General features: G+C 34.0%; 1 protein-coding gene across 1 annotated transcript; it reads right to left on the bottom strand.

Annotated features, from left to right (window-relative positions):
- On the bottom strand, nucleotides 1-21,882 carry LOC136040139 (putative ATP synthase subunit f, mitochondrial). Its single transcript, XM_065724250.1, has 4 exons — nucleotides 21,723-21,882; nucleotides 7,453-7,551; nucleotides 5,398-5,514; nucleotides 1-100 (listed from the first exon to the last, which is right to left on the bottom strand). Exons 1-4 carry the CDS (start codon nucleotides 21,799-21,801, stop codon nucleotides 69-71), a joined length of 327 nt encoding a protein of 108 aa, XP_065580322.1. The 5' UTR covers nucleotides 21,802-21,882; the 3' UTR covers nucleotides 1-68.
- Between the last annotated feature and the right edge of the window lie 4,236 nt (nucleotides 21,883-26,118).

Here is a 26,118-nt window from a genome sequence, read left to right as displayed (position 1 = left end):
TAAGACATTAATATTTATTTTTTCCATCTCAAATTAAAAACAACCACTCGACTGAAAATATTTGTTCTTCACCAATGGTATTTGCGTTGACGGTGTGCAACTGAAACAAGAAAAACAAAATTGGCAAAACTTTAAATATGGATAGATGGCACTAATCCCTAAAAAAAAAAGAATGCTTGACATGCGTGATCCCTTCATTTATGAAGGCATAAAGTATAGATTAGTTGGAACACTTTTTATGTCCATTATAAAGCTTTTAACTGTATCTTCCTGTATACACTCCTCTCCACAATATTCTTCTGCACTGCTATTCAAAAAAGACATCAGCATAACACCTCCAACCTACTAAATTTGAGAATTCGTTCTATAAAAACAGCTGTATCGAATCCAACATCTTAAAACGTACTAGGTATGTTTTATAATGCAGAATTTATAGCTCCAGCACAAACCTCACATATTCACAATTTTTAAAGAAAAGAGAAAAATTCCGACAAAAGATTTAAATAGGCTCATCAAAAGCATCTAGCGGTAAAAAATTTGAATTTTGTTTTCTATAGAAGTACAAGACTCTTCTTATTAATACACGACTTTATAAACTTTGACATATTTTATTTCATTCCAATTTCGTCCCTTTGCTGTAGTTTAACGTATTCCAACTTTCCTTACGAGTCCAAAGGAGACCTGAGACCAATAATATTTTTGAGGATCTATCCATAGCCCATTTCTTTTTCGCTTTGAACGCTTCAAAATATTGAAACTAAGAATGGCGATATAAAAAAACGGAAAAGATAGCAGAACTTTCCACTTCTCTGCTTTTTCAATCATGGGTAAAACAAGACATAAACTATAATAGTCAAGACACAGACTCATTCCCAACAACAATTTGATAATTTGAAAACATTATACTAACAGCTTATTGAGGCACAAAGCCGCCAGAGGATACAGCTAAAAACGCCCCTTCTTCATTCCAATCTATTCAAACCCTCTCTTTACATGCACCCAAAATTTTCCGATTTCCCTTAAACCATTCCTTACGACATTCACCCACCTTATTCAAGGACGACCTGCTTTTTGTTTGCCCCTAGATGGTTGGCAAACAAGGAAGGTCTATTGCAATCTGTCATTCTTCATCTACAGAATTTGTCCAAGCCATCTAAAACTTTCTCTCATTATAGCCTTAGAAAGCAGAATGGAACGACATTTTCTTAAACAGCTAACTGTTTTAGATACAGTCAGTCAGTCGGGTGCCCGAAACAATTAAACAACATTTTAAGTTGTTTAATGCTGGGTCGACTTTTTAATCCGGATTATTGTTGTTAATTGTATATACTATAATTTTGTGAATGTTAATTTTGACTTATCGACGGATTTTTGTGTGTCCATGACAATAAAAACTAATAATCGGCTCTGTCCGTCGGATGTTTTTTAAATAAAATGAATTTGAATTTTGAATTTTTGAACAATCAAAGTGCTGGATTTAGAATCCAATGTCCGAAGGGCGAGGGTTCGATTACTGGTTTTGCCAGTTATTTGGTTTGGGACGGGGGTCACTGGCGTGATTCTGTAGGCTTAGTCAGAGTCAACCCAGCTCTAAATGGGTACCTGGATAAATCTGGAAATGGGTACCTGCAGATACCAAAGATTGGTATTGTGGCTTTTGTAATACCACCACTTCAGCTTTGGATCATATTTCTGCATTTAAGTTAGTTCAGACTATCCTTAGAAAACAGAAAAACACAGAATACCCTTTTTGGGTACAATAGTAAAAGGAGGGTATTGAGCATCATTCTTGAAAGCCGGACACTAGGTTTAGTACTGCAAAGCCGGCATTTTTCTTCAACAAACCCTTTCTTTGATAATGCACTTCTAAGTCCATCAAGTCAAAGAGTCGAGTAAATACGTTAAGAGGGATCATAGAAGGACTTAAGCAGATAAAGCGGGTTTATAAAATAACCAGTCAATTCAAAGTAAGAGATCCTCATTTTTCCCTAGTCAATTTATCTTAGAATATAAGTTGACACTAAATCTTTGGCAATGTTTTTTAGTTGTAATTATATGCTGGCCTTAAAGATTATGACACAAGCTGGTCAGCTGAAAAGAGTTCAAGTGTGGCTTCAAAATGCATTCCTGTTTCAAATTTTTTTTAAGTTCCTCGGGATCGAGACTCTTCCAAAGCATGAAAGAAGTGCCAGATGCTCGTCTTTGATCATTCCTCGCCATTTTCGGTCAATAGTTACACTTTGAGACCAGTAAGGGTTTCATAGGTTGTTGATATTAGCCTTGATTGGCAGACTCAGTGATGAGCACTGTTACAGCATTCCAGAGTTGAACTAATCTCTTGGAGACAGCTTCACATCCCAATTAGTCAGTAGCAGACAAATATAAAATGGGGCAATAACCATTGCATTTTCATCAGAGAGAGCTACAAAAGTACTACTTTGGCACAGTCCTGGCTGTTCCCAATCTAGTCCTGAACAGTCCTGAAATAATCTATCTTTCACAGTGGGAAGTCACTTCTTGCCGAATATTTTAGCAAAACTGAACCCAATATACTAATTTTAACACAAATGGCTTCAATCCATCAATTCAGAAAGGACTTGATGGACTCACCAAAACTTCATGTGGGCTATCCAATCATAAAAAAAAACTTTAAGCTAAGTAGTGCTAGTATAGTGCTATAGTGCTGTGTTATAGTGCTAGTATAGTATAGTGCTAGTAAAAAAAAAAAACTTTAAGCTAAGTAGTGCTATAGTGCTAGTATAGTATAGTGCTATAGTGCTAGTAAAAAAAAAAAACTTTAAGCTAAGTAGTGCTATAGTGCTAGTATAGTATAGTGCTATAGTGCTAGTATAGTATAGTGCTAGTAAAAAAAAAAACTTTAAGCTAAGTAGTGCTAGTATAGTATAGTGCTATAGTGCTAGTATAGTATAGTGCTAGTAAAAAAAAAAAAAAACTTTAAGCTAAGTAGTGCTAGTATAGTGCTATAGTGCTAGTATAGTATAGTGATAGTAAAAAAAAAAAACTTTAAGCTAAGTAGTGCTAGTATAGTGCTAGTATAGTATAGTGCTAGTAAAAAAAAAAAACAACTTTAAGCTAAGTAGTGCTAGTATATTGCTATAGTGCTAGTATAGTGCTATAGTGCTAGTATAGTATAGTGCTAGTAAAAAAAAACAACTTTAAGCTAAGTAGTGCTAGTATAGTGCTATAGTGCTAGTATAGTCCTAGTATAGTATAGGGCTAGTAAAAAAAAACAAAAAAACTTTAAGCTAAGTAGTGCTAGTATACTCTATCCTGGTTATCGTAGTATAGTCCTAGTATAGTATAGGGCTAGTAAAAAAAACAAAAAAACTTTAAGCTAAGTAGTGCTAGTATACTCTATCCTGGTTATCGGTATATCATGTAGACAACATCAAATACAATCCAGATATGAAAAACAACAAATCAATCGCAATCTTTTAAAAACTTCCTTCGCACTGAAAAATTTAATGCACAAGAATTGTTTTCCTGTATTAATTACGGCAATACGTCAGACGCCTCTAAGAGCTGTTCTACGTTCCCCATCTCCATTCAGAACAGCACATTATGGTAGCTGAAAGACTGACATCCTTCACGTTTCTCGCTATTGCTGAGATTATACCGAGTATTGGCCTCGAAATATCTATGGAATCAACATTACCTTTTAACATTCAGAACATCAACCATTCACTCTTAATTTTTCAGGTACTCAAACCCTGTTGAATTTACGTCAAAGACCAAGGTCTAAACAAAGTACTTCCTAAACCATCTTGAATTTAGAGTATCCATAAAAATTTCAATATATCCCTTTGAAAAGAAAGCAGCATTTGCTCTTGACTGGAAGTAAATCAGACACAGCGAAACGGCTTTCACACGCACTCTTAGAAACACAGAAGAAATCGATCAATATCATGTAACAAGATACAGTACAACTAACCAGAGCCTCCGAGTCTTTAGCTGTTAAATTTTTAAAAGGTAGGTAGATACTCCCCCTAAGAATTCTGTCAAAAAGACTTTAGACAATACGGTACTAAACGACAGATGTGGTTTGTAATAAAAGAAATGTAATAAAATGATATAAAATGATAAAAATAATAATATCATGAAAAGAGAAATCACCAATGCAACAGCACAAACACAAACACAAAAAAAAAAAAAAAGAGACAGAAGGAGAAAAGGAAGACTGTTTTCCTAAATTAGTGATTAATATAGACCAGCACTTGAATGAGGCCTTAACCCTACTCATCCATACAATCACATAGGTCAAACAGCATAGCCATACACAATCAACCATAAAGAATAATCCATGGACAGGCAGTCATGTCGTCAATAAGTATAAGTCGTCATTTACCAAACAATAGAAAAAATAATATAATAATTATATTATTTAATAATAATAATTATATTAATAATAATAAAATAATATAAAATATAATAAAATAATATAAAATGTTTGTAATGTAATAAAATGAAATTTCAGCACGAACATCAAAATTCTTGTTTCATAGTAAGCATAGAAAAAAAGATTCAAGTATTCACATTCCTTGTTTGGTCAGACATGCTATAAGCTATTCACCTTATCCACAACCACTAAAAACCTCTTTTACCACTGTAACTGTTTCTAGTTGTGTTATCCAGCATAAATGAAGCTGTGAATTAAAAATGCCCCCCACCCCAATGACATTACTTCCAAATCTCTAATGGAGACTGAAAAAGATTTGTAGCAGAAAAATGTGCTGTAAGTTTAGCACATAATTTTGGTTGAAAGAAAACAAAAAAGACATTTTTAGTTTTACAAATAGTTACTTTGCTTCATTCAATGCTGAACTAAAAGAAATAAATAAAAATAATAAAGCAATTCTAAGTGCAGTTAATATAGTCAAATCAAAATTAGATTATTATTTTTACAAAAATACTGTAGTTGTAAATTGACAGCAAATGATTAAATAAATTTTGCTGAAGGACCTATAAGTCTAATAACTGCTACTTACTTTTCACTTAGTTTAGACCGGATTATCAATTTCACAACTGATATGCTTTTTTGTATATTGACTGCAAAGAATTTGGGTCATTTTTAATTTTTGCATAAGCAAAATTACCAACGAGTCTAATTATCTAAATTCTAATAGTCCCCTAAAATTCTATTAAAACATCAAGTTGAGCAAAGAAAAGTAAAACAGAACATTTTAAGTCCAAGGTATTGAACTTTCCTCTTTTTTAGTTAATTTGTATTTGTCCCAAAAACTCAAATTTTGAACCTGATTCTTCTTCTCTCATGTTAAGAAACATCAGTTTGATATATAATTCAGAAATTAACATTCACTGTTAATATCCTTAAGACAACTTTTTCCCTTAGTTAAAAAGAGATAAGTCACTAATTACCCATTTTTCCATAATTAATGGCATAGAAGAAAATAGAACAGCCGACTATAAGTTGAATATATGGTGCAATTCCACCTTTTCTTGGCAAAACGTATTTGTGCTGCCATCTCCACCAGCCTAAAAAACATTCAATTGCATCAACATTATATTATCTCTGTTAGCTTAAAGGTCACATCTAACAATTTTAACTTCTAAAATAATTGTCAATAACAACTGCATTTAAAATCAGCAGGAGGAATGAATGTTCAATCACACTCTCATTCTCTTGATCTGCATTATTCTCCTGAATCTCCCTTTGAGAACAACTTAGCAAACTGTTTTTTTTGCGGTTTTACATCAGAAGTGTGAAAATATCAAATACAGCCTTTGGGTGTAACAGTGACGATATACCACGTTATGGAAATTAAAGCCGAAAGCTTATACCAGAGCATGGGAAACTATCAAGAAAGAAAACTTTGGCAATTTATGATGAAGTTATTAGGATTAAAAAACTACTAGCACCACTACAGTCTATCATTATCTTGCTGAAAAAGAAAAAACTCAGACAAGCTTGATTCTAATTTATTCAATTTTGGGTTCTAATTTAAGATTTAAGTTTATTTGAAATCAAGTAGTAATTGTATGAAATTATGCAGTTTTTGGTCTTTAAGATATTCTTTATTGATTATAAAATAGTAAGGCTAGAATAGCATACAGAAATTAGGCTAGTTAAAAAAGAAAAGAGAATAACCTACTGTGTTCTTTAGACAGAAATTGACCAACAATTAAACCATAGTAAAGCAAAAGGCAAGACAAATAATTATGATTTTGCTGGGTAGCCTTATATTATGTTGATCTGCTGTTTGATAATAAAAACCATAAGACATTACACATACTACTACTAACAGCTCACTGCAACATCAAGTAGCCTGAGACCATCACACCTATGCATGATCCTCTTCCATCCCAATCCTTTTCGAAGCCTCCCTCTTTACACCCTCCCAGGAAGTCCCATTTTCTTTACGTCCAACCACCTCAACTAAAGACAATCTGCTTTCTGCTTACCCCTATACAGTTGGCCAAAAAGGATAATTTTTGGTAATCTGTTATCCTCCATCTGCAGAATGTGCCCTAGCCATTTCAACCTTTCTCTTATTGTAGCCCTAGAAAGTGCGATTGGACCGCACTTTTCGTAGAGGCTACTGTTTAAAATACTGTCAGTCAGCCAGGTACCCAGAACAATCTGTTGACATTTGGTTCAGTGCCAATGGTTCAGAACCATATTCGACCACTGCCATTACAGTAGCTTCCAATATTCTAACCTTGCTTCAGACTTATCCTTCTATTCCTTCAAACTTTTTTCAACAGTAGCACACAGGCCCTCACAGTTAAAAAAAGTTTGGAAGAATAGAAAGATAAGCCTACAAACCAAGATTAGAATATTGGAAGCTACAGTGATGACAGTGGTCAAATATGGCTCTGAAGCATGGACACTCCGAAAAGCAGATGAAAATTTACTAGATGTTTTCCAGAGAAATTGCCTACGGATTGTTCTGGGTACCCGGCTGACTGACCGTATTTCAAACAGTAGGTTGTACGAAAAGTGTGGTTCAATCCCGCTTTCTGGGGCTATAATGAAAGAAAGGTTGAGATGACTAGGCCACGTTCTACGGATTAAGGATGACAGATTACCGAAGATTGTCCTTTTTGGCCAACCGTCTGGGGCTACACTGAAAGCAGGTCGTCCTTGTCTGGGTTGGGAGGATGTCATAAATAAGGATTTAAAGGAAATGGGAACTTCCTGGGAGGGTGTAAAGAGGGAGGCTTTAAATAGATTAGGTTGGAGGAGGAGCGTGCGTAGCTGTGTTGGCCTCAGGCGACTTGGTGCTGCAGTGAGTTATTAGTAGTAGTAGTAGTATATATATATATATATATATATATATATATATATATATATATATATATATATATATATATATTTCAGCTTAAAAAAATTACTGTTTTAGGAATACAAAAAATATAAACTAAAAATCAGTTGAAATTCTACCAAAAAAAAATACCTAAGAGCTTTCATACCTCTACTGACAGCAGCAGCCACAGCCTGTGGGTTCTTATTTCTTCTTCCAAGCCATTGGCTGAGCTCACCTAGTTTAACTTGACCAAGTGGAACATCAGCTGAAAAATTACATATATATGAAATAAAATTCTAACATGTTACACAAAGTAAAGAGTGACTCTTCGCAATCAATTTATAATTCAAAAAGAAGAAGAAAAAATGAGAAGGTTCAACACATAAAAGTGTTGAAATGTAGAATTAAAAATATAAGACAACCATGTCACAAGTCAAAACAACTGGGTTAATTTCCTTACTTTTTCGTCTTAAATGAGGTCCCTTCTTTTACTTCTTCAAGCTTTTGGCCTGGAATGATCCAAAACCTTCAAAGTCAAGTAACTGGTCTGACTAGAAGTGTTACAAGTACTAGCCAGCCAAAAGTAAAACTGGGGTCAATTCTTATCTTTTTTTGGGGGGAAGTAGGTTCTGTGTTAAGGGTCCTCTTAACTCAATAGCTGATAGAAATTGGTTTTGAACATATACAAAATCATTGTCTATCCTCTTTGGACAAACCAAAATTCAGGAGCAAAAACATTTCAATAATTGTATCCATTTCCTAAATATTTAGTTTCCTTGCCATCCCCAAACACTAGCTAAAAGTTTCACCTTGATTGATCCATTTAGCTATTCTCAAGATACTACAGTGTATCTTTTCAAAACCTGAAGTCAAAGAAAATCATACTCAAACCATAATTAGCCTAAGGGAAGTCAAAACATTCTCAAGATTGAGGTAAATAACAGTGGCTGGCAATTTTCAAAGGAAAAATGCTGAAAAGCAGCATTATTAGATTCTTTATTTATGTTTTTCCCAATTATTATGGTCGCTTTCCTTTACAATACACCCATGCCCCCTCCCCTATGGTCAAAGACATAGCCATAGAAATCTTTAAAACACTAAAACCATGGAAATCTTGCTTTATAATATGCAGGAAGATTATATTCTTAACATAATCAAGTTTCTCTCTATTGCTAGCTGTTTTTTAAATCACTTTGAATACGTTTTTATCTGAATTCTATTCTAAATTACTGAAGCAAAATTTTGCTTTAAATTAGAATTTTGCCCTAGCCTACTTTGCTTAGCATGTTTACCTTGAAGGTGGTCAACAGATATGCAAAAAGTTCCAAAGCTTCCAGCAGCAGAACTCCAAAAGCTACTGAAACCTTAGCAGCACAACTTGTGCTGTGGAATTGGGGTTTCTTGCTTTAGAAGAAGGATGAAAAACATAGCATAAGAAAAATAATGAATTATCTAAGTAATCAGACAAGAGGGTCAAACCATCCCAAAAAATACTGTCAGGGCTGTATACAACAACACATCCAGAGAGTCAAATACAGGTAGCATTATGGCCACATGTATGGCCAGAATAGTGCATGCTATATACAATGCAAAGACAATGAAGCTGAACATATCTGTGAAGAAACATTTTTTGTTGCCAAATTAATCATTAAGACTAATTTAGATAATAGTTACGATTTCTTAATCAGCTGACAATGGCAATTTTGTCTTACTTGTCATTTCTTTAAATAGCAACTTGTTATTGTCATTATCATTCTTTGTCAAATCCTTACTAGGACGCACCTTCTTCTGCAACCAGGATCAAAATCATAATTACCATTCCAAAGTTAGATTCAAAGAGTTATTCTTCCTCATTTAAATATTCTAGTCTGATGCATAATAGAAAAAATCTCTTATCCCTAAAATTGGTTGTCCCTAAAATCCAAATGTTGTTTTGAACCTCTGGTATAACAAAAACTAACTAAATTTGAAGAAATTATATTCATATGTTTTCAGTAAAAGATCAAGAGAATCAAACCCTTAATTAGGTGTAATGGTGAATATGTCAAATACGAAGGCTTGTCGAATTTGTACCGAGTCGGAAACTGACGAACCATTAACTAGGGAAATGGACTAAATGTCATAGCGCAGTACTTCTGCTATATAATGCTATAAAATTATTTGTTTTACTTTATGCACTTTATAGATTACTTTATTCATTTTCCCACATGATGTACATATGTTCTAAAAGTCCATATTTCATGCTAATAAGAAAAATTGTAGCACATATACACATAGCTGATTCCGATGTTTTTTCTGTTTTAGGTTATTTTTTGTTGTTTTCTTTTGTTTTCTGTTATCTTTTTGTTCTATTTTTTCTGTTCATTGTTTATTATGACTTTTATAGATCTTGGGATAATCGATTGAGGCAAACACTGGAGAGTCGCAATTTCCACTACTTTGACTCGCAAGTTATCGTTGAGGACCCACGATCAGAAAAACTCAAGATACCAACTAATCGAAAATCAGTGAAAATAATTGGAAGCTTAATAATAGTAGCAATATTGTTCAAATTCACTGCAGTCACCATCTTTGATGAACAAGTAAATAGTACCATCAAAGAATGTCTACACCCTAAATTCCAAAATTTGACTAACAGTTTAGGCAATCCAAAGATTACATGGTATTGTGAGACAACTTTGAAAAATCAAACATATGGAATGGCCTCTGAAGATTTGGACAAGGTGAAAGGAAATATTGATGACAAAAGAATGAATTTTGGGAGACATTTTTTGCAAAACAGTTTATATTACTTTAATGCTACTGATTTATTACAAAAACGCAAGGATAAACTAACATCAATTTCTAACAGTTGCATTGACAACCTGAAGAGATTCACTTCTAAAAGGATTTTTCTGAGGAACATTACAAGAAAAGAGGCAAGCAAAATTTGTAAAGAAAGTAACAAAGAACTTGCTGACCCTGATCATAAGGCTGAAATTTCCTGGAATAGAAATTTCTGAAACATAGAATAGAAATAGAAACTAGAATAGAAATTTCTGAGATAGAAATAGAATATTTCTGAAATGAAAATTTCAGAATGAAAATGAAATGAAAAATGAAAATGAAATAGAAAATTTCTGAAACATAGAAGCAATCAAAATTCAACTAACCAAAATTATACACTTTTCCATTTGGAAAAAGATAAATCCGTGTTTGTTGATATGTCCAATCACAAATTAATACACTGACAAATTTTATTGAGGATTCACCGAGTGAAAAAGACTACATAGATTTTACTCACCAAAACCAATATCATAGATTTACTCGAAGAGCCAATGATATTGATTATGTCAAAATATTTTTTGATATTTGTCAAATCCTCAGGTCATTTTCTCTTTTTAAATCTTTAAACGTCGAGTGGCTGATTCAGTGTTTCATTAAATACATTGAACTTTATTTTTTTGTCAATTGTGTCAACATTTTATTGTGGAAGAATGGCACTTTGTGGAGTTTGTGCGTCAACCAACGATAAGCCCTCTCTTTTTTCTCCCCTGAAACACGTTGGAAGATAATCTTTTTTTATATCTTACACTGCTATTTTACGCTATGATATGGGTTTAGACCTCCAATCCCTTAATACTGAGCTGTGCTTACAATGAATTTCTAACATCAGAAAATATTATAGTCCAGGCATCAGGAAGGTGACACCTCAACAAAAAATGTATTTCATGTAATAAGAAAGCACTTTCTTACTTTATAATGCCTATTTTAAACATGAAAAGGGTTATCTGGCAAATTTTATTTTTGTTTCCCCCCCCCCAGCTAGTGACCGTGTGGTAGTACTTTTAAACCGCCCAGGCATACATAAAATTTGTCTAATATGGTTGACATGGCTTTTTTTTTTTTTTTTTTTTTTTTTTTTTTTTTTTTTTTTTTTTTTTACCAATGACACTTGGAACTAAATAATTTTCTACAGAGTTCCTATAAACCCTCATATTGAAATTTTCTTTACATAGTGTGATGGCACCCCTTTGCAGACTTTTTTGATATCCTCATTCTATTCACCATAGACCAAAAAAAGGTACAAACGCTTCTCCTCCATCCCAACTTAATTAAAGCATCTCTCCTTACACCTTCTCAAAAAGTTCTTACAGAGTATGAAGGAAGCATGTTAAGAAAACTATATTTACTTCATTATAAAGAAAAATTGTGGGCTAGTTAACATATTTGAAAGGTACTTCAATTAGCCCAAATTACATAATTCATAACTAGGCCTATTCTGTCATGTATCACTCTTGTTTCAACCCATGTGCCCATAAAATGAAAAAAAGGGCTATATATTTTCAAATTAAGGGAAGGAAAAAGTATAGTGGAAGTGTCTTAGAATGTGTTAACACAATTTTTCAGCATATCATGAAGTAACAACGATAAATTTATGACAGTTCATATAACTGACTTACCAATAAAGTGAATATTCCATTTGATGCCTTGCTTTATATTCTTTACGAATATAATAATTTTTTCTACCATAAATTCAAATTCAGCAGTTTTTACCCAAACCTTATAATAAATAATTTTAGCAATGACAAAATATAGCATTATTTTTTTTTCAAAAACAACCAAGAAAAGATGGTGCTGATAAGATATAGGGTAAAATTCTAGTTTAGTGACTTCTTGCTATCTCGGAAATGGGTTAGGTTAGGAAAATTAAACTTTCAGGGTCTACATGGGTCTACAGGCTAAAGTATGTCCTGGGAAGGCATTGAAGTACCCACCTTCACTCCCTCTCCCTCTAGAAGGTCCTGACCTTTGATGACCTTTAAAAATATGTGTGTTATAAAAGTGAAAACCAAGCAAAATAGATGTTCTGCTTAATTGAAGTATAACAAAATCGTTTTTAGCTTCACAACTTTGCTCAATCCCAATTTATGAGGTTTTAAAGATATGCAAATACATTTCCTAAATTTTGAAAAAAAAACATTGATATGGCTCAGAATTCTACTCAAATAACAGGAATTGCATTTTCAGAACTAAAGGCAGAGAAAAAGCAGCTGGTAACTGAAAATTAAGGTAAAATGTTGTTTAGTCAAAGTTTCAACCTTGTAGGCGAATTTCAGGGCCCTCTAGAGGGAGAAGGAGTAGAGGTTGGTACTTTAAAATACCTTCCTGGGATATACTTTAGCCTGTTGACCCATCCCCGAAAGTTTCATTTTCCTAACCTAGCCCCTTTCCAAGATAGCAAGAAGTCACTAAACTAGAATTTTACCAAATGTAGTATTATTTTGTGAAAAACAAGCAATAACTTACACTTTCATTGAAAACTTTTCATTTTTAATAGCTCAAAAGTGCTTAAATTTGAATTTCCAGTAGATATTAACTGTAATAATTCTTTGAAAATTTGTCATTTTTAAGAGCTCAAAAGGTGCTTAAATTTAAATTTACAGTAGAAGTGATTATTATATTCATAAAGAACATAATAAAGCATCAAGTGATGGGGTAAAGCAACCAGTACTGATACAGACCTATTCTGGGACAGAATCTGTGCTTGGATTGCAAAATGTCCAATACTGGGACAAAAGACTTTGATTTTGGGCACCCGATTTATACATTTTTCTGGGTTGCTTCCAAAAACCCTGTTCAGACATTCTTTGCTGAGATGTATGACTCAGGCTCTTTCTCTTGTTGCTAGACCTTTTAATGTCTTAAAATTAGGTATTTTAAATTAGATTTTCTGAGAGAAAATAGTTGATCAAGGATTTTCTTTTTTTGGGGGGGGGGGGTGCGCATAATGGGTTACTTCAATAAACTTGCAAACAAAGAAATATCCGCAATTCAAAGGGAACTTCGACAATTCTGCGTCGTAGGTAGGTAGTGGAAATGGTCTAAAGTGCTAAAGAGTTTCGCCTTCATTTTAATATTTTAGGATGAACAGAGGTGATTTGTCATATAATGCAGAGATTTAATTGGATTAAAATAGGCAGTAAAGTAGGCATCATTTCTCACAAAAATTCAAAACTTAAATTAATAATTTTTGCCCTTCTCATACATTTAATTTCTATTATACAAATCCCCTAAAAAACAACTAGGCTATGTTGTAAAAGCCACTATCTGTCTTGGCTTTTTCTTCCTCAAAGCAATCCAGTCTTCAAATGACAGCTAGATTTTTCAATCTGAACAGGGGCGGATCCAAGGAGGGCACGGGGGCGCACCCCCATGACATGGCGTTGGATTTGTGGTTGGGACTGCTTGCTCTGGTTTGGGTCTGGACGAAATTAATTTTTCTGTGCGCCCCCGTGCCCTCCTTGCATCCGCCCTGTTCAGATTGAAAAATCTAGCTGTCATATGAAGACTGGATTGCTTTGAGGTGAAGATGGTTACATAAATGAATTTCAGATGCTAAAAACAAATTTAAAATATCCTAAAACCATACAACAAATATATCTACAAATTCAAATTTAAATCTTAAATTTTAAAAACTTTAAATTTTAAATCTTTAATTTTAAAACTTAAAAAGAACAGAAAATATCCTATATATGAAAGGGATTGTCCCTCCCTCGACGCCCTGCTCTTTACAGTAAAACTTCGTATAAGAATTCTAGCAAATTCCTTTGGTGTAAAATTTCTCATGAGAAATTTACCCCCTAGAAACTTACCTCACATGGGAAATTATCCCCGTGAAAAATTTCACTAGCAGAAAATACTCCCCCACTCAAAAAATGCGTGTATACTTCCCTGTAATAGGCTACATAAGCAACAGGCAAACTTTATAACTTAGACCTATTCCCAGGAGGATTGTGGAGCTAACTAAGACTCTTTCTTTTTACCTTTCTTACTGTGACCTTTTTAAGATCACAAGAGATCCCAACGTGCAGCAAATATTTTCGGGAAATCCCCCCCAACCTCCAATGAAAATATTCTCCCCAAAAAATTTTCTCTATTGAGAATTTTGGTTCTTTTTCAAATCGTCACATACAACTTTTTATTATTTTTAGCTGAAAGAAGTAGGTCAAGTCCTTTTTTTATAAGTCAAAACTGATTGGAGATCAGTTAGCCATGGGGGTATTTTCTGGGGGTAAATACTCCCCCCCCCCAACGAAAAATAGAATCATCGTTTAAACACTTTCAGAAAGGCTTAGGCCTATTAGCCTATCAAACAGTTTGTGGTAGCAAACTGTAGTAAGGAGCGATCTGGCTCAATAGTAAACGGAACTTTTAAAAATGGGATTTTGATATTAATAGATAATCATTGGATTTTTATGCTCATGTTAAATATACAAGTTTCATCAAATTTAGCATTACTTATCAAAAAGTTACGAGTCTGAGAAAATTTGCCTTATTTTGGAAAATAGGGGAAAACATTCCCTAAAAGTCATAGAATCTTAACAAAATCCCACCATCGCATTCAGCACATCAGAGAACCCTATCTACAGAAGAACCAAAGCTCCTATCTATAAAAATGTGGAATTCTTTATTTTTTGCCAGAAGACCAATCATGGTTGCATGTTTACTTTTTTTTCTCTTTTTTTTTCTGTCATCAGGGGTGATTGGATCAACCCAGTGGTCCTAGAATGTTGCGAAAGGGTTCATTCTAATGGAAATTAAAAGTTCTAGGGCCCTTTTTAAGTGACCAAAAACTGGGGGGCACCTAGACCCCCTCCCACGCCACGTTGACTTTTTCCAAAGTCAACGGGTCAAAATTCTAAGATAGCCATTTTCTTCAGCATAGTGGAAAAACCTAATAACTATGTCTTTGCTGATGACTTACTCCCTCACAGTCCTATGGGAGGGGCCACAAGTTACAAACTTTGACCAATGTTTACATATAGTAATGGTTATTGGGAAGTGTACAGACGTTTTCAGGGGATTTTTTTTCTTGGATAGGGAGGGGGTTACGTTGGAGGATCTTTCCATCAAGGAATTGTCATGGGAGGAGAGAATTTACATGAAGGGGGTGCAGTATTTTCTAATATTATTAAAAACAAAAAACAATGAAAAGATAAATATGAAAAAGTTTTTTCAACTGAAAGTAAGAAGCAGCATTAAAAGAGAACGAACGGAAATTATTACGCATATGAGGGGTTCATCTCTTCCTAAATACCTGCTCTTTACACTAAAGTATTTTTTAGTAATTTCAACTATTTCTTCTACAGCCTTTGTGATTCAGGGGTCATTCCTAAGGAATTGAGACAAAATGTAAGCTTTAGTGTAAAGAGCAAGGTAAAAAGAGGGTACAAAGTCCCTCATATACATAATAAAAACATACAAATATAGAAATTTGTTACTGAATTAATTTGGAAGTTACATATATTTTTATTAATGAAAACGTTTGTAAAAATTAAAAGTTATAGTTGCCTTTTTAAGTAAACAAAAGATTGAAGTGCAAACTAAGCCAGGACAGGTCTGGACAAAAGTAATATTTCTTTGTAATTGATTTTTAATAGTTGAGTTTTTCATAAATTTTTCACTTTTTTTCTGTTTCTTTTTGCAAACAAGTTTGAAACAAGATTTTAGTCACTTTGTGTGGTCTTTGTTAGATTTTACTAATGTCGCATACCACCAAAAAGTATTTAATTAAATTTAGGTTTATCAACGGAATCTGTCCGTATTACTGCAAAAGCCAACTGTGAGTTGAAAACCTTCATTTTGCAATAACAAGGAGGAGAAATTTAAAATCCCAACTTCTTTAGGCTGTCAAAATGATAGTTCAGGATTGTACTATCACAACAGGACTGAAAAGCAAAATATTTACTTCTATTTACTGTCAAAATTTTGTTTATGAGTCTTGCTATGGCACTGAGGCAAAGAAATTGATCAGCCTATCATTACTTTTATGGCAGTCTGTTTTGGTTTTTTGGGTTTGCTTTTTTTGTGAAGAGGGGTGGCTTTTACAACATAGCCTAGTTGTTTTTTAGGGGATTTGTATAATAGAAATTAAATGTATGAGAAGGGCAAAAATTATTAATTTAAGTTTTGAATTTTTGTGAGAAATGATAGCCACTTTACTGCCTATTTTCATCCAATTAAATCTCTGCATTATATGACATATCACCTCCTCTGTTCATCCTAAAGCATTAAAATGAAGGCCAAACTCTTTAGCACTTTACACCATTACCACTACCTACCTATGATGCATAATTGTCAATGTTCCTTATAAATTGTGGGTATTTCTTTGTTTGCAAGTTTATCTAAGCAACCTATTATGCACCCCCCCCCAGAGAAAATGCTGGATCCACTATTTTTTCTCTGGAAAACCAATTTAAAATAACAAATTCCAAGACATTAAACTCTCTAATAAGAAGACAAAGAGCCTGAGTCATAGATCTCAGCAAAAAATGTCTAAACAGGTTTTTTGGAAGTTTATAAGATAAAGCAAGGCTGTCTCAGATTGTGTATTATTGCATAATATCTTTGTCAATAAGAGAAATGTATGTCCCAGTATTAGCTGAACTGATAGCTATTGCTTAATTCAAAATTAGGTAGCACTGTATAAGCAAAACTATTCAAATTAATGACTTACTTGTTCAGAAAACAAGCTGAGCAGAAGAAAAGAAGAAATCAATTGATGAAAATCTATATTTATTGATTTCATTTATTTTCTGAAAGAAAAGTAAAGCTCTTGCTACTCCTTTTGTTTGAGAAGTATTCTTTGCTTTTTCCTAAAGTTTATTGTGTGGTTAGAGTTTCTGGAATTTACCTCTCCTGAACTCAATGTTTCCTAGCTCTTCTAGCCCCCTCAGGGAAGGGGGCCAATCATCTAATTGGTTATCAGAAGCGGATAGTCCTATTGTTGTATCTCCAATATCTGATGATGAGCCTGAATGAATCCATGATTACTGTATCTGAGTCCCCAATCCCCAAAACTGATAATCTGCCAAATGAGGATTTTCAGACAATAGGCAGAAAACAGAAACAAAAAAAGCCTTCTATGAGTCCTCCTGGAATAATTGGACTCTCAAACTCAGTCCCAGCTATGGAGATAAAGGACAAACCCGTTATCCTATTTACTCTAACAGTAAAAGATCAATCTTTCCCCATCAAAACTAATGTTAATATTAGAATGAATCTTTTTAAATCTTTTAGATGCAGCTTCACTGTGAATGTAAACAGAGATGGTTCACTAACAGTTATGTTTCTAGACAGAAATGAAGCCTGCAAAGCACTTAGCCTACAAAAAATTGGCAATATCCCTGTTAAACCTGAATGGTGGAAACCAACCCAAAAAATTCTCAGAAAATAGTGCTGTACAACATACCATTGGAATTGTCAACTGATGACTTGAAAGATGGTCTCATGAACAACAAGGGGGAAATGCTGGAGGTTCATTGCAGGGGCAAGCTAGATTCTAAGGGAAGAAGAAGTAGTAAGAGTGTCCTCCTTATCTTACCTGCTAGTTCCCAATTTGACTCAGTTTTCCTCTTTGGTCAGCAAAAAGCTCATAAAATATACCAAGAAAAACCTCTCCAATGCTCAAAATGTTTTAAGCTTGGTCACTCATCTAAGTATTGTTCTTCTTCTGAACCAGGGTGCCCTAATTGCCTTGGTAATCACTCCTTGTCTACAGAAAGTAGATGTACTGAAGTTCCTAAATGTACAAATTGTGATGGTTGACACCAATCAACAGATCACAATTCATGTCCTAAATATGTTTGACAAGCTAAAGTTTTAAGGATTGCTCTTCAAGAAAGTGTCCCTTTCCCTATAGCTACAATGGAGCTGGCCAAGCTCTCCAAAGTACCATCAGGTCCAAGTGTTAATGAGGCCAAGGAAGTGAATTTAGCCCTTCCTCTAAAACCCTGGCTACAGGTCCACAAGAACAACCAAAATCAAGCACTCATTCCTCCTACTGAGACTTCTTACCCTCTGTTGGCTAAGGAGCATCCCAAGGTGGCTGAAGCTAGTCCATCCCTCAACAATCCTAGAATTAGTCCTAAATCTTGGTCTGAAAGTGGCAGCTTTTCCTAATATTTCTACTCAAGCCATCACTATGCAAGATAGAGTTGGACCTCATATTACTAATTTAAGATGTTGCATCAGTGGACCTAATCTTACAATCAAATATGGCTAAAGATAAAAAAAGCCAGTATAACAAAAGAAATTGCAGAACACTACTTTTCCAATTCTATTTTCAATGAAATAGGAACAGAATTACCATCCATTCTCTCAAAGTATCATGCATGTCACCTATTCAACTCTTCTGATGTTAGCTAAGCTACAGATCCTAAAATGGAATTGCATCTCTTTAAATTCAAATAAACTTGCTGATCTTATCCAATGTGTAAATGATAATAGAATTGGAACTATTTGTCTACAAGAGACTAATCTTCATCAGTACAAGAAAATCAAAATGCCTGGGTACAAGTGCTACAGGAAAGATAGATCAACTAACAGAAAGGGAGGGGGTGTGGCAATCTTTGTTCATGTTTCAATCCAACACTCCCCTCAACCCTTAACTATCTACAGGGATGAAATAGATGTTGTAGGTATAATAATTACCTTAGCCAATGGTAACCATCTTGCCATAAAATCCTTTTATAATCCATTTGGGAGTAAGGACATCCAAAGTATCTTGGAAGCAGAATTATCAGGTAATAATACCTTTATTTTTGGTGATCCTCTCTGGGAACAATCAGCTGGTAGCAACAAAGCAGGAAGAGGAATAGAGTACATATTGTCCAATTTTCCAGACACCTTGATTTTCACTCCATTTGACTTTCAGACCAGGTATAATATTTCTTCTAACTCTTTCTCAACTATAGATTTGCTTCTAGGCCCTTCTTCATATTATGATCTAGTTCAGATGATAAAGGTGTCATCAGGTCAATCTGATCATTCTGCAATTCTTACATCAGTTCAAGATTTATACTATTCTCCCAAACCCTACATCCCTACATTTATTAACTCCAAAGGTAATTGGTCCCTTTTTCATGAGATATTAAATGAATTATATTTTTCCTTTTTTTCTTCCAATTCTGATATTAATGTCATTGAGTCTAATTTGAAATCAATCCTGCTGGAGTCAGCTAAATTGGCAATTCCAATGACTAGGATGCATTTTTATCATGGCTCCAAAAGACCCAAGAATTGGTGGAATGATGAGTGTAGGTTCTGGCAAAAAGAAAGGCTTTAAAATGTTTCCAAAGCACCCATCTCAGTCAACAGCAATCAGGATGGTTATCAGATATCATTCAGGATGGTTATTGTTATACTAAGAGCTTGAGCAGGAGCATGTTTCCCATCCCTGAATTTGAACATTTATTCTCCTCTCCCATTGGAATATTCTATCTTGTCTGCTGAATTATATGCCATTTGCCTGGCTTGGATGCACTTATAAATTATAACATGCAATCTGAAAATATACTCTGTCTCTCCAACTCTAAATCAGCATTACTCTTGATCCAAAATATTAATAGAATTGCTAATGATAAGGATTTATGTAGTATTAGAAGACAGCTTCTTAATCTTAAGATCAAGGGCTAAGAGGTTTTTATTTTCAACATGTTCCAAGTCATAAAGGCATCAAATATAATGATATGGCTGATTCTCTAGCAGCAAAGGCTTCCATGTTAATTCCTAGTCCTTTCTCTGACCTCAATTCACAAGATATTATCAGGCAAAGATCCAATGTAATTCACAGTAAATTAATTTTATCTGTATTTCATACAAGATTAAATACAGTACTATATTACCAGCTGAAATCAGGTGCTCTACTTCTAAATAGTTTGTTATTTAATTGGAAGCTACATCATTCCTCTTTATGCTGAGTCTGCTTTTCAGCAGATGAAACAATCCAGCATACTTTATTTGATTACCAGATTCAGAGTGAGGAGACTATTGCTCTAAAGCATTTCTGCTCCTTGGCTAAGATTCCAATTACTTCATAGCTATCTTGGATTCTAACCTGCCATTATAAATTGATCATAAGATATTTAAGGCAGCAAATGATATCTTAAAGAAGAGAAATATTATTTAATAATGATTAAAGCTTGAAGAAGTCAATTTTTAAAAGGACAAGATTTATCTCTAGTTTTTGATTGTGCAGAAGAGTGGGATTGAGGAGGAAGAGCCATGTTGGTACTGGCTGGCCTAGAGGCATTAAACTGCTGAGGACAGGTAGCCCAAGAACTCACACTTTCCATAATCAATAACTGTGTATTATTGTTCATAATTGCATACATTCATTGTTTGCAGACTAGAGGAGAATAGTGCTTCTAGTGGCTAGTTTTTCTGGAGAAGAAGTCAGAGATAAAAGGACTTGTTGTTACTCCATATACCTACCTACAATTTTTGGAACTAGAACTAGAAAACAGAGGCAATTCTAACTGTAAAAAAAAAAATCAAATTTCTATGTGGTATAATAGAGTAGTTATAGTAGATGTCAAAAAGTGTGCAGACTGATCAGTGTTCCAGTGTTGGTTGCTTTACCCTATGTTCAGTTTATTGGTAAGATAGTTATGTGAACTATCAAATTTTTTTGAAAATTTGTCATTTTTAAGAGCTCAAAAAGTGCTTAAATTCAAATTTAGAGTAGAAACATTGGTAAAATTCTAGTTATTGACTTCTTGTTATTGCAGAAAGGGTTTAGGTTAGGAAAATGAAACTTTCAGGGATGGGTCTACAGGCTAAAGTATATCCCAGGAAGGTATTTTGAAGTACCCATCTCCACTCCTTCTCCCTCTAGAGGACCTTGAAATTTGCCTACATGAGAAGTCTATACCTACTGAAATTTTGACAAAACAACATTTAACCTTAATTTTCAGTTACTAGTTGCTTTTTCTCCGCCTTTAGTCCTGAAAATGCAATTCCTGTTATTTGAGTAGAATTTAGAGCCATATCAGAGTTTTTTTCAAAATTTAGGAAATATATTTGCATATCTTTAAAACCTTATAAAATGGGATTGAGCAAAGTTATGAAGCTGAAAACAATTTTTTTGTACTTTAATTAAGTAGAAGTTCTATTTTGCAGGGTTTCACTTCTATAGCACACATATTTTTAAAGGTCATCACATTTCAGGGCTCTCTAGAGGGAAAAGGAGTGTAGGTAAGTACTTCAAAATACCTTCCTGGGACATACTTTAGCCTGTAGACCCATCCCTGAAAGTTTAGTTTTCCTAACCTAAACCCTTTCCAAGATAGCAAGAAGTCAATTAACTAGAATTTTACCAAAACAATTTTTATATTCATAAAGATCACAAGAAAAATCACAAAAAGGCATTTGAGTGGTAGCCAGTTTCACTTTTTTCAGAGGTAGGCTAATTGATGTGAATTATTTGACATTTACCTCTAGTTTAACCTATCATTATTGCATTTGGGAAGAACGTTTTTGTAATATGTTCCATTTTTTCTATCTTATTTTAAAATGCAACAAACCTTGATTTCTAAAGATCAATATAGCCAACCAAAAGGTAAGAATGCTTTGACCAAACACAACTAAAAAAAAATTTCATAGGCAAATTACCTTTCCCGTAGAACCTTGCAGGGTCATAGGGTCCGTGGACTTTAGGGTTGTATTCAGCAGGATAGTCTCCAAAGCCCATTTTAAATTTTTCTTGGATAGATTTTCAATAAATCTTTTCTTCAATAATATTTTCAATTTCTCAAAATGTAAACCCTCTTTCATGTTTTTCTGAAAAATTAAAATATTTTAAATGAACTAATCATGGATGCTTTGCTATGAAAAGTAATCACTGAGCTCCTCAATCTCTTTTTTGAAAGAAATATATTTTCTTATGAACAATGTTTTTAGATATTTCAGTAATGCTGCATAGAATTTTTTAGAGTTGCCGATACCGGCAATTTATCACTAGATCTGGTGTTTATTACAGTCCTGGTGATTTTTCTTTGCCATTTTCTTTAGCCTGGTGATTTTCTTCTTTAATTTCAAGATTTTTTGCGATTATCATTAAACTCATATTTTGAAAGAAGAGCATTATTTTGGGCTTCTCTGTGTTTATTTGGTAATTAAGTTCTGTGTAGTTACAAATTTGAAATACATGTTCCATGTACGCTAGCACGGATTGAGCCTCTGAAACAATAAAAAAGAAAAATTCTCAGGTAAGGTAACCAAAGTCCCATATGAGCATGGACTCAGTAGCCTAGGCTAGATTTTTTTGAATGGACTGAATAGTCGCAGGGAAAGGGAAGAAAATATCCTAGCTTTTTAACACAATATATGTTTTGTTTTTTGGCGTCTTGATCAGTAAACAGATAAGTTGTAATAACTGATTTTGGTTCTTTATATTGTTGTCAAGCTTGCTTGCCTATCACACATACAAAGCTTACATAGTTCACCCTTTCCAGGCCTGAGATTAGGCTTAGCCTAACTGGGTTTCTGGTGGGAGTCTACTCAGAAATTAAGCTTTAGCATTAAAGTAAATGGACTCTTTAGAGAGGAATTCAATAGCTAAGTTTGTTTCTGGTTTTTTTATTTGCTGAATGTTGTCATGAGACAAGCCTAACTGGAAATTGTCTTAGCTTATACTATTTATATTCATGTTATGGATTAGATTCAAATCATCCACATTCCCTCCGCCTGCTGGACTTTAGGCCGAACTCATTACAGTATGGGTGTCCTGTCTCATAATTCCTACAGTAGGCAGGTAATCTTGAGACAAAGAAAGGAAATGTGCTTTTCCTTTTTTTCAAGTCCTTTTTCACTGTTGTTTCCGCCCAGTTATATCATATTATTATTCTATGCTGCCTTCATTTCATTTTAATTTTTTGTGTAATAGTTTTTTAATTTAAGGTAACTAATAATTAAACAGAAAACCAACTTGCAATATTACTTGATTTACCTTGTTATACCTCCGAAAGAGAAAGGACATATATGAAGTTAATTTTGCACAATAATTGCAATATTTGCTGCTTCATTACAAGAGTAAACGTTCATAAATATTTGAAAGTGTTGGCACGGATTATGCAACTTGAGGTAAATTTGTTGGTTAAGATGTGAAATTACTGTTCTCCCCACGATTGCTTAGTATCCAATGAAAGCAAAATGAAAATTACATTAATACATAAATGTTTGCTAGCTATTGGGTTTAACAGATTATAATTTATGTCTCTATAACTCCATTCTCTTTCTCGAAATGTGATTTGAAAGAGAGCTTATGATCTTTGTATAGACTAAAATAACCAACAAAAAGAAAAAGGGAAACTACAAGATCAAAAAAGCTAGTCCTATGTTTTTGACTTTTTACAATGAGATTTGATAGAAAAATTCCTTGCCTTGTCAGTGTTTTGTTTTGCCACACTTTATGCCGTTTCTTAGGACAGACATTTGGTTTAAAAATTTGAGTATAAAAGTCTACCAACATATATTTAGTTCTAAACCTGTATTTGAAATAATGACAGATTTGATTTGTTATTTAGTATCATTTGGTTTGAATTGCAAATTCTGTTTTGATATTATTTAAATATTGACATATTTGATTTCCTTGTTTATAATTTTTACTACCATTTAAGACTAGAAAATTATCACTAAAAGATTGTGACTAAATTGTATTAGAAATTGCGGTTAATTAAAGAATGTAAATTTCTGCCTAATATGGAACTAATGAATAGAAGTAAATGTTGCTCTTTACTACAAATAGTTTGTCTTTGTCTCAAACCCTTCTTGCTTTCAATTTGAAGACACGGCTCACGGAAAGCTATTTAGATACTATAAGTATTCACGGTCCTTTTACGTCTTTTTTTTAAGTCTGCTCTACTTATCGAACTCGTTAATATAATTATAAACAAAAGCATTAAACATATAATTCTTGAAGATTAAAAGTAGGTCTTAGGAAATCATTCCTTAGGTCACGATCTGACGCATTATTTATAGGAGCTAGTGACAATAAATTATAGAACAGAAGAGGGGGCAGCACTACCAGGAATCTTTGTTAAGTTGTGGGTTTGCAAAATGACTGCTGTTAAAAACCTAATGACGGAATCTCTTTCTGCTGGCTGGTAGAACTGAATACTTTCTGCCCCTTATGTTTTTTGCCAAGATACTTCTTCTGTGTGATTAGTTAGAAAAACGTTTTCCACAAGACATGTTTTCAACAGAATTAGAGCTCCATTAAGCCAAGAATGAGCAAAAATTAAGTCAAATAATCTTCCAAGCGTAAAACTATCACAAATCACTATCAATGAATAAATGAAACTCAAAACGAACAGAAATCACAATAGATAGCCGAGTCAAATTCAGAACGAGTAAAAAGTAACAGGAGCAGGGCTGATAACCCTCATGCCTTCGTAAGACCTGAACACACTTTGTGCTTTACTAAAAAAAAGAAACAAATCAAATGACCGTTGATTGTCAGTTCCACAAAAGTAGAACTAACATTTGTTTTTTGAGGATTTGATAACTTTTTATTAATGAAAGTAAGAAAGGTATAAACATTCCAGACGTATTTTGTTTTCAGTAAAGCGCAAATTGTGTTCTGGTTTTGAGAAGGAATAGCAATATCTCCTAAAGTTTCAACTTAATACTCCCAGTTGTTCTCGATATATTGCTGAAGTGTCTTATTGGAAGCCATAAACACGGTTCCTTTTGATTTATTTTAAATCAGCATTTAGTTTTAAAAGTAATGGGCCATTGAGGGGTTGACATGTCTAATATCCCTAAGGATATAATTAGTGGGTCGTTCTACTATGCTGAACAAAATGACTGTCTCAAAATTTTGACTGGATGCGTTTGAAAAATGACTAGGCTTGATCGAAGGGCTGCTTGCCCTCCAATCTCTTTTTACTTTTAGAAAGGACACCAGATACTCGCGCTGTAATTGGACTTCCCCGTCATATATCTGGTTAAAACACTTTAAACAAGTAAAAAAAGGTGACAACATTTAAAATGTGTTTTGTTTTCAGTAAAGTGCAAATTATATTCTGGTTTTGAGACGATATTGGAGTTGCAAAAGACATAATTTCGAGAACTATTAACCACGCTGAACAAAATGCCATTCTCAAAATTTCGATTAGATCTGTTTTGGGAATTGATGGGCATTGGGAGGAGCTTTTTGCCCTCCAGTCACTTTTGATTAATAAAAAGAGCACTAGTCCTTTCAATTTCCAATCGTATGAGCCTTTTTTCGAAGTTTCTACGACATCAAATGGCCATCTCAAAATCTATATCACATGTATTTTGGGAAAATATGAGGTGTGAGGGACTGAGTATTACAAAATGCACTATAACTTCTGATTACCAATTCAATAAGCCCCTTCCGAAGTTGATACGATCATTCTTTTTATATACCTTATATGTCCATAGATCATAGCTTACTACCCCTACCCTGACGGCTGTGGGGGGGGGGTATTCATCCTCAAAGACATAAGTTCCGGACCTTTCAATTACGCTGAACAAAGTTGCTATCTCCAAAGATTGACTAGATGTGTTTGGGGAAATTCTGGGCGTGGCAAGGGTTAGTTGCCCTCTAGTGATTTTCAACTATTGTGTTTCTACGACAATAAATTGCCATCTCAAAATTTTCATGAGATACATTTTGGGAAAATAGGAGGTGTGGAGTTCCGCCCTCCGATCAATCTAAAGCTTTAAAAGATCCCTAGGAGCTCTGATTGCCAATCCAAGGAGCCCCCTCCGAAGTTTATACTAGCATCCATTCTATATATACCTTATATGCCCCCAGGTCATAATTTACAACCCTTGCCCTGGCTGATGTGGAGGGGGATTAATCTTCAAATACTTATAACCCTTGCCCTGAGGGCTGTGGGTCGGGATTTTCATCCTCAACGACAAAATTTCTGGACCTTCCAATTACGTTAAACAAAATGGATATATCAAAATTTTGATTGGAAATGTTTGGGGAAATGGTGGGCGTTTGAGGGTGGCTAATTGCCCTCCAATTACTTTA

Source organism: Artemia franciscana, chromosome 20, assembly GCF_032884065.1.
Source record: "Artemia franciscana chromosome 20, ASM3288406v1, whole genome shotgun sequence".
Taxonomy (NCBI): Eukaryota; Metazoa; Arthropoda; class Branchiopoda; order Anostraca; family Artemiidae; genus Artemia; species Artemia franciscana.
Note: the sequence above shows the minus strand (reverse complement) of the source record. Positions and strands in the feature narration are given on the sequence as shown.

Excerpts from the sequence above, each read along its gene's own strand:
- LOC136040139 (XM_065724250.1), bottom strand. The coding sequence starts at position 21,801 with ATGGGCTTTGGAGACTATCCTGCTGAATACAACCCTAAAGTCCACGGA. Across the intron at positions 7,552-21,722 it reads TGCAAGGTTCTACGGGAAAG|CTGATGTTCCACTTGGTCAA; the intron begins GTAATTTGCCTA and ends GTAATTTTTCAG. Across the intron at positions 5,515-7,452 it reads GGCTGCTGCTGTCAGTAGAG|GCTGGTGGAGATGGCAGCAC; the intron begins GTATGAAAGCTC and ends AATGTTTTTTAG.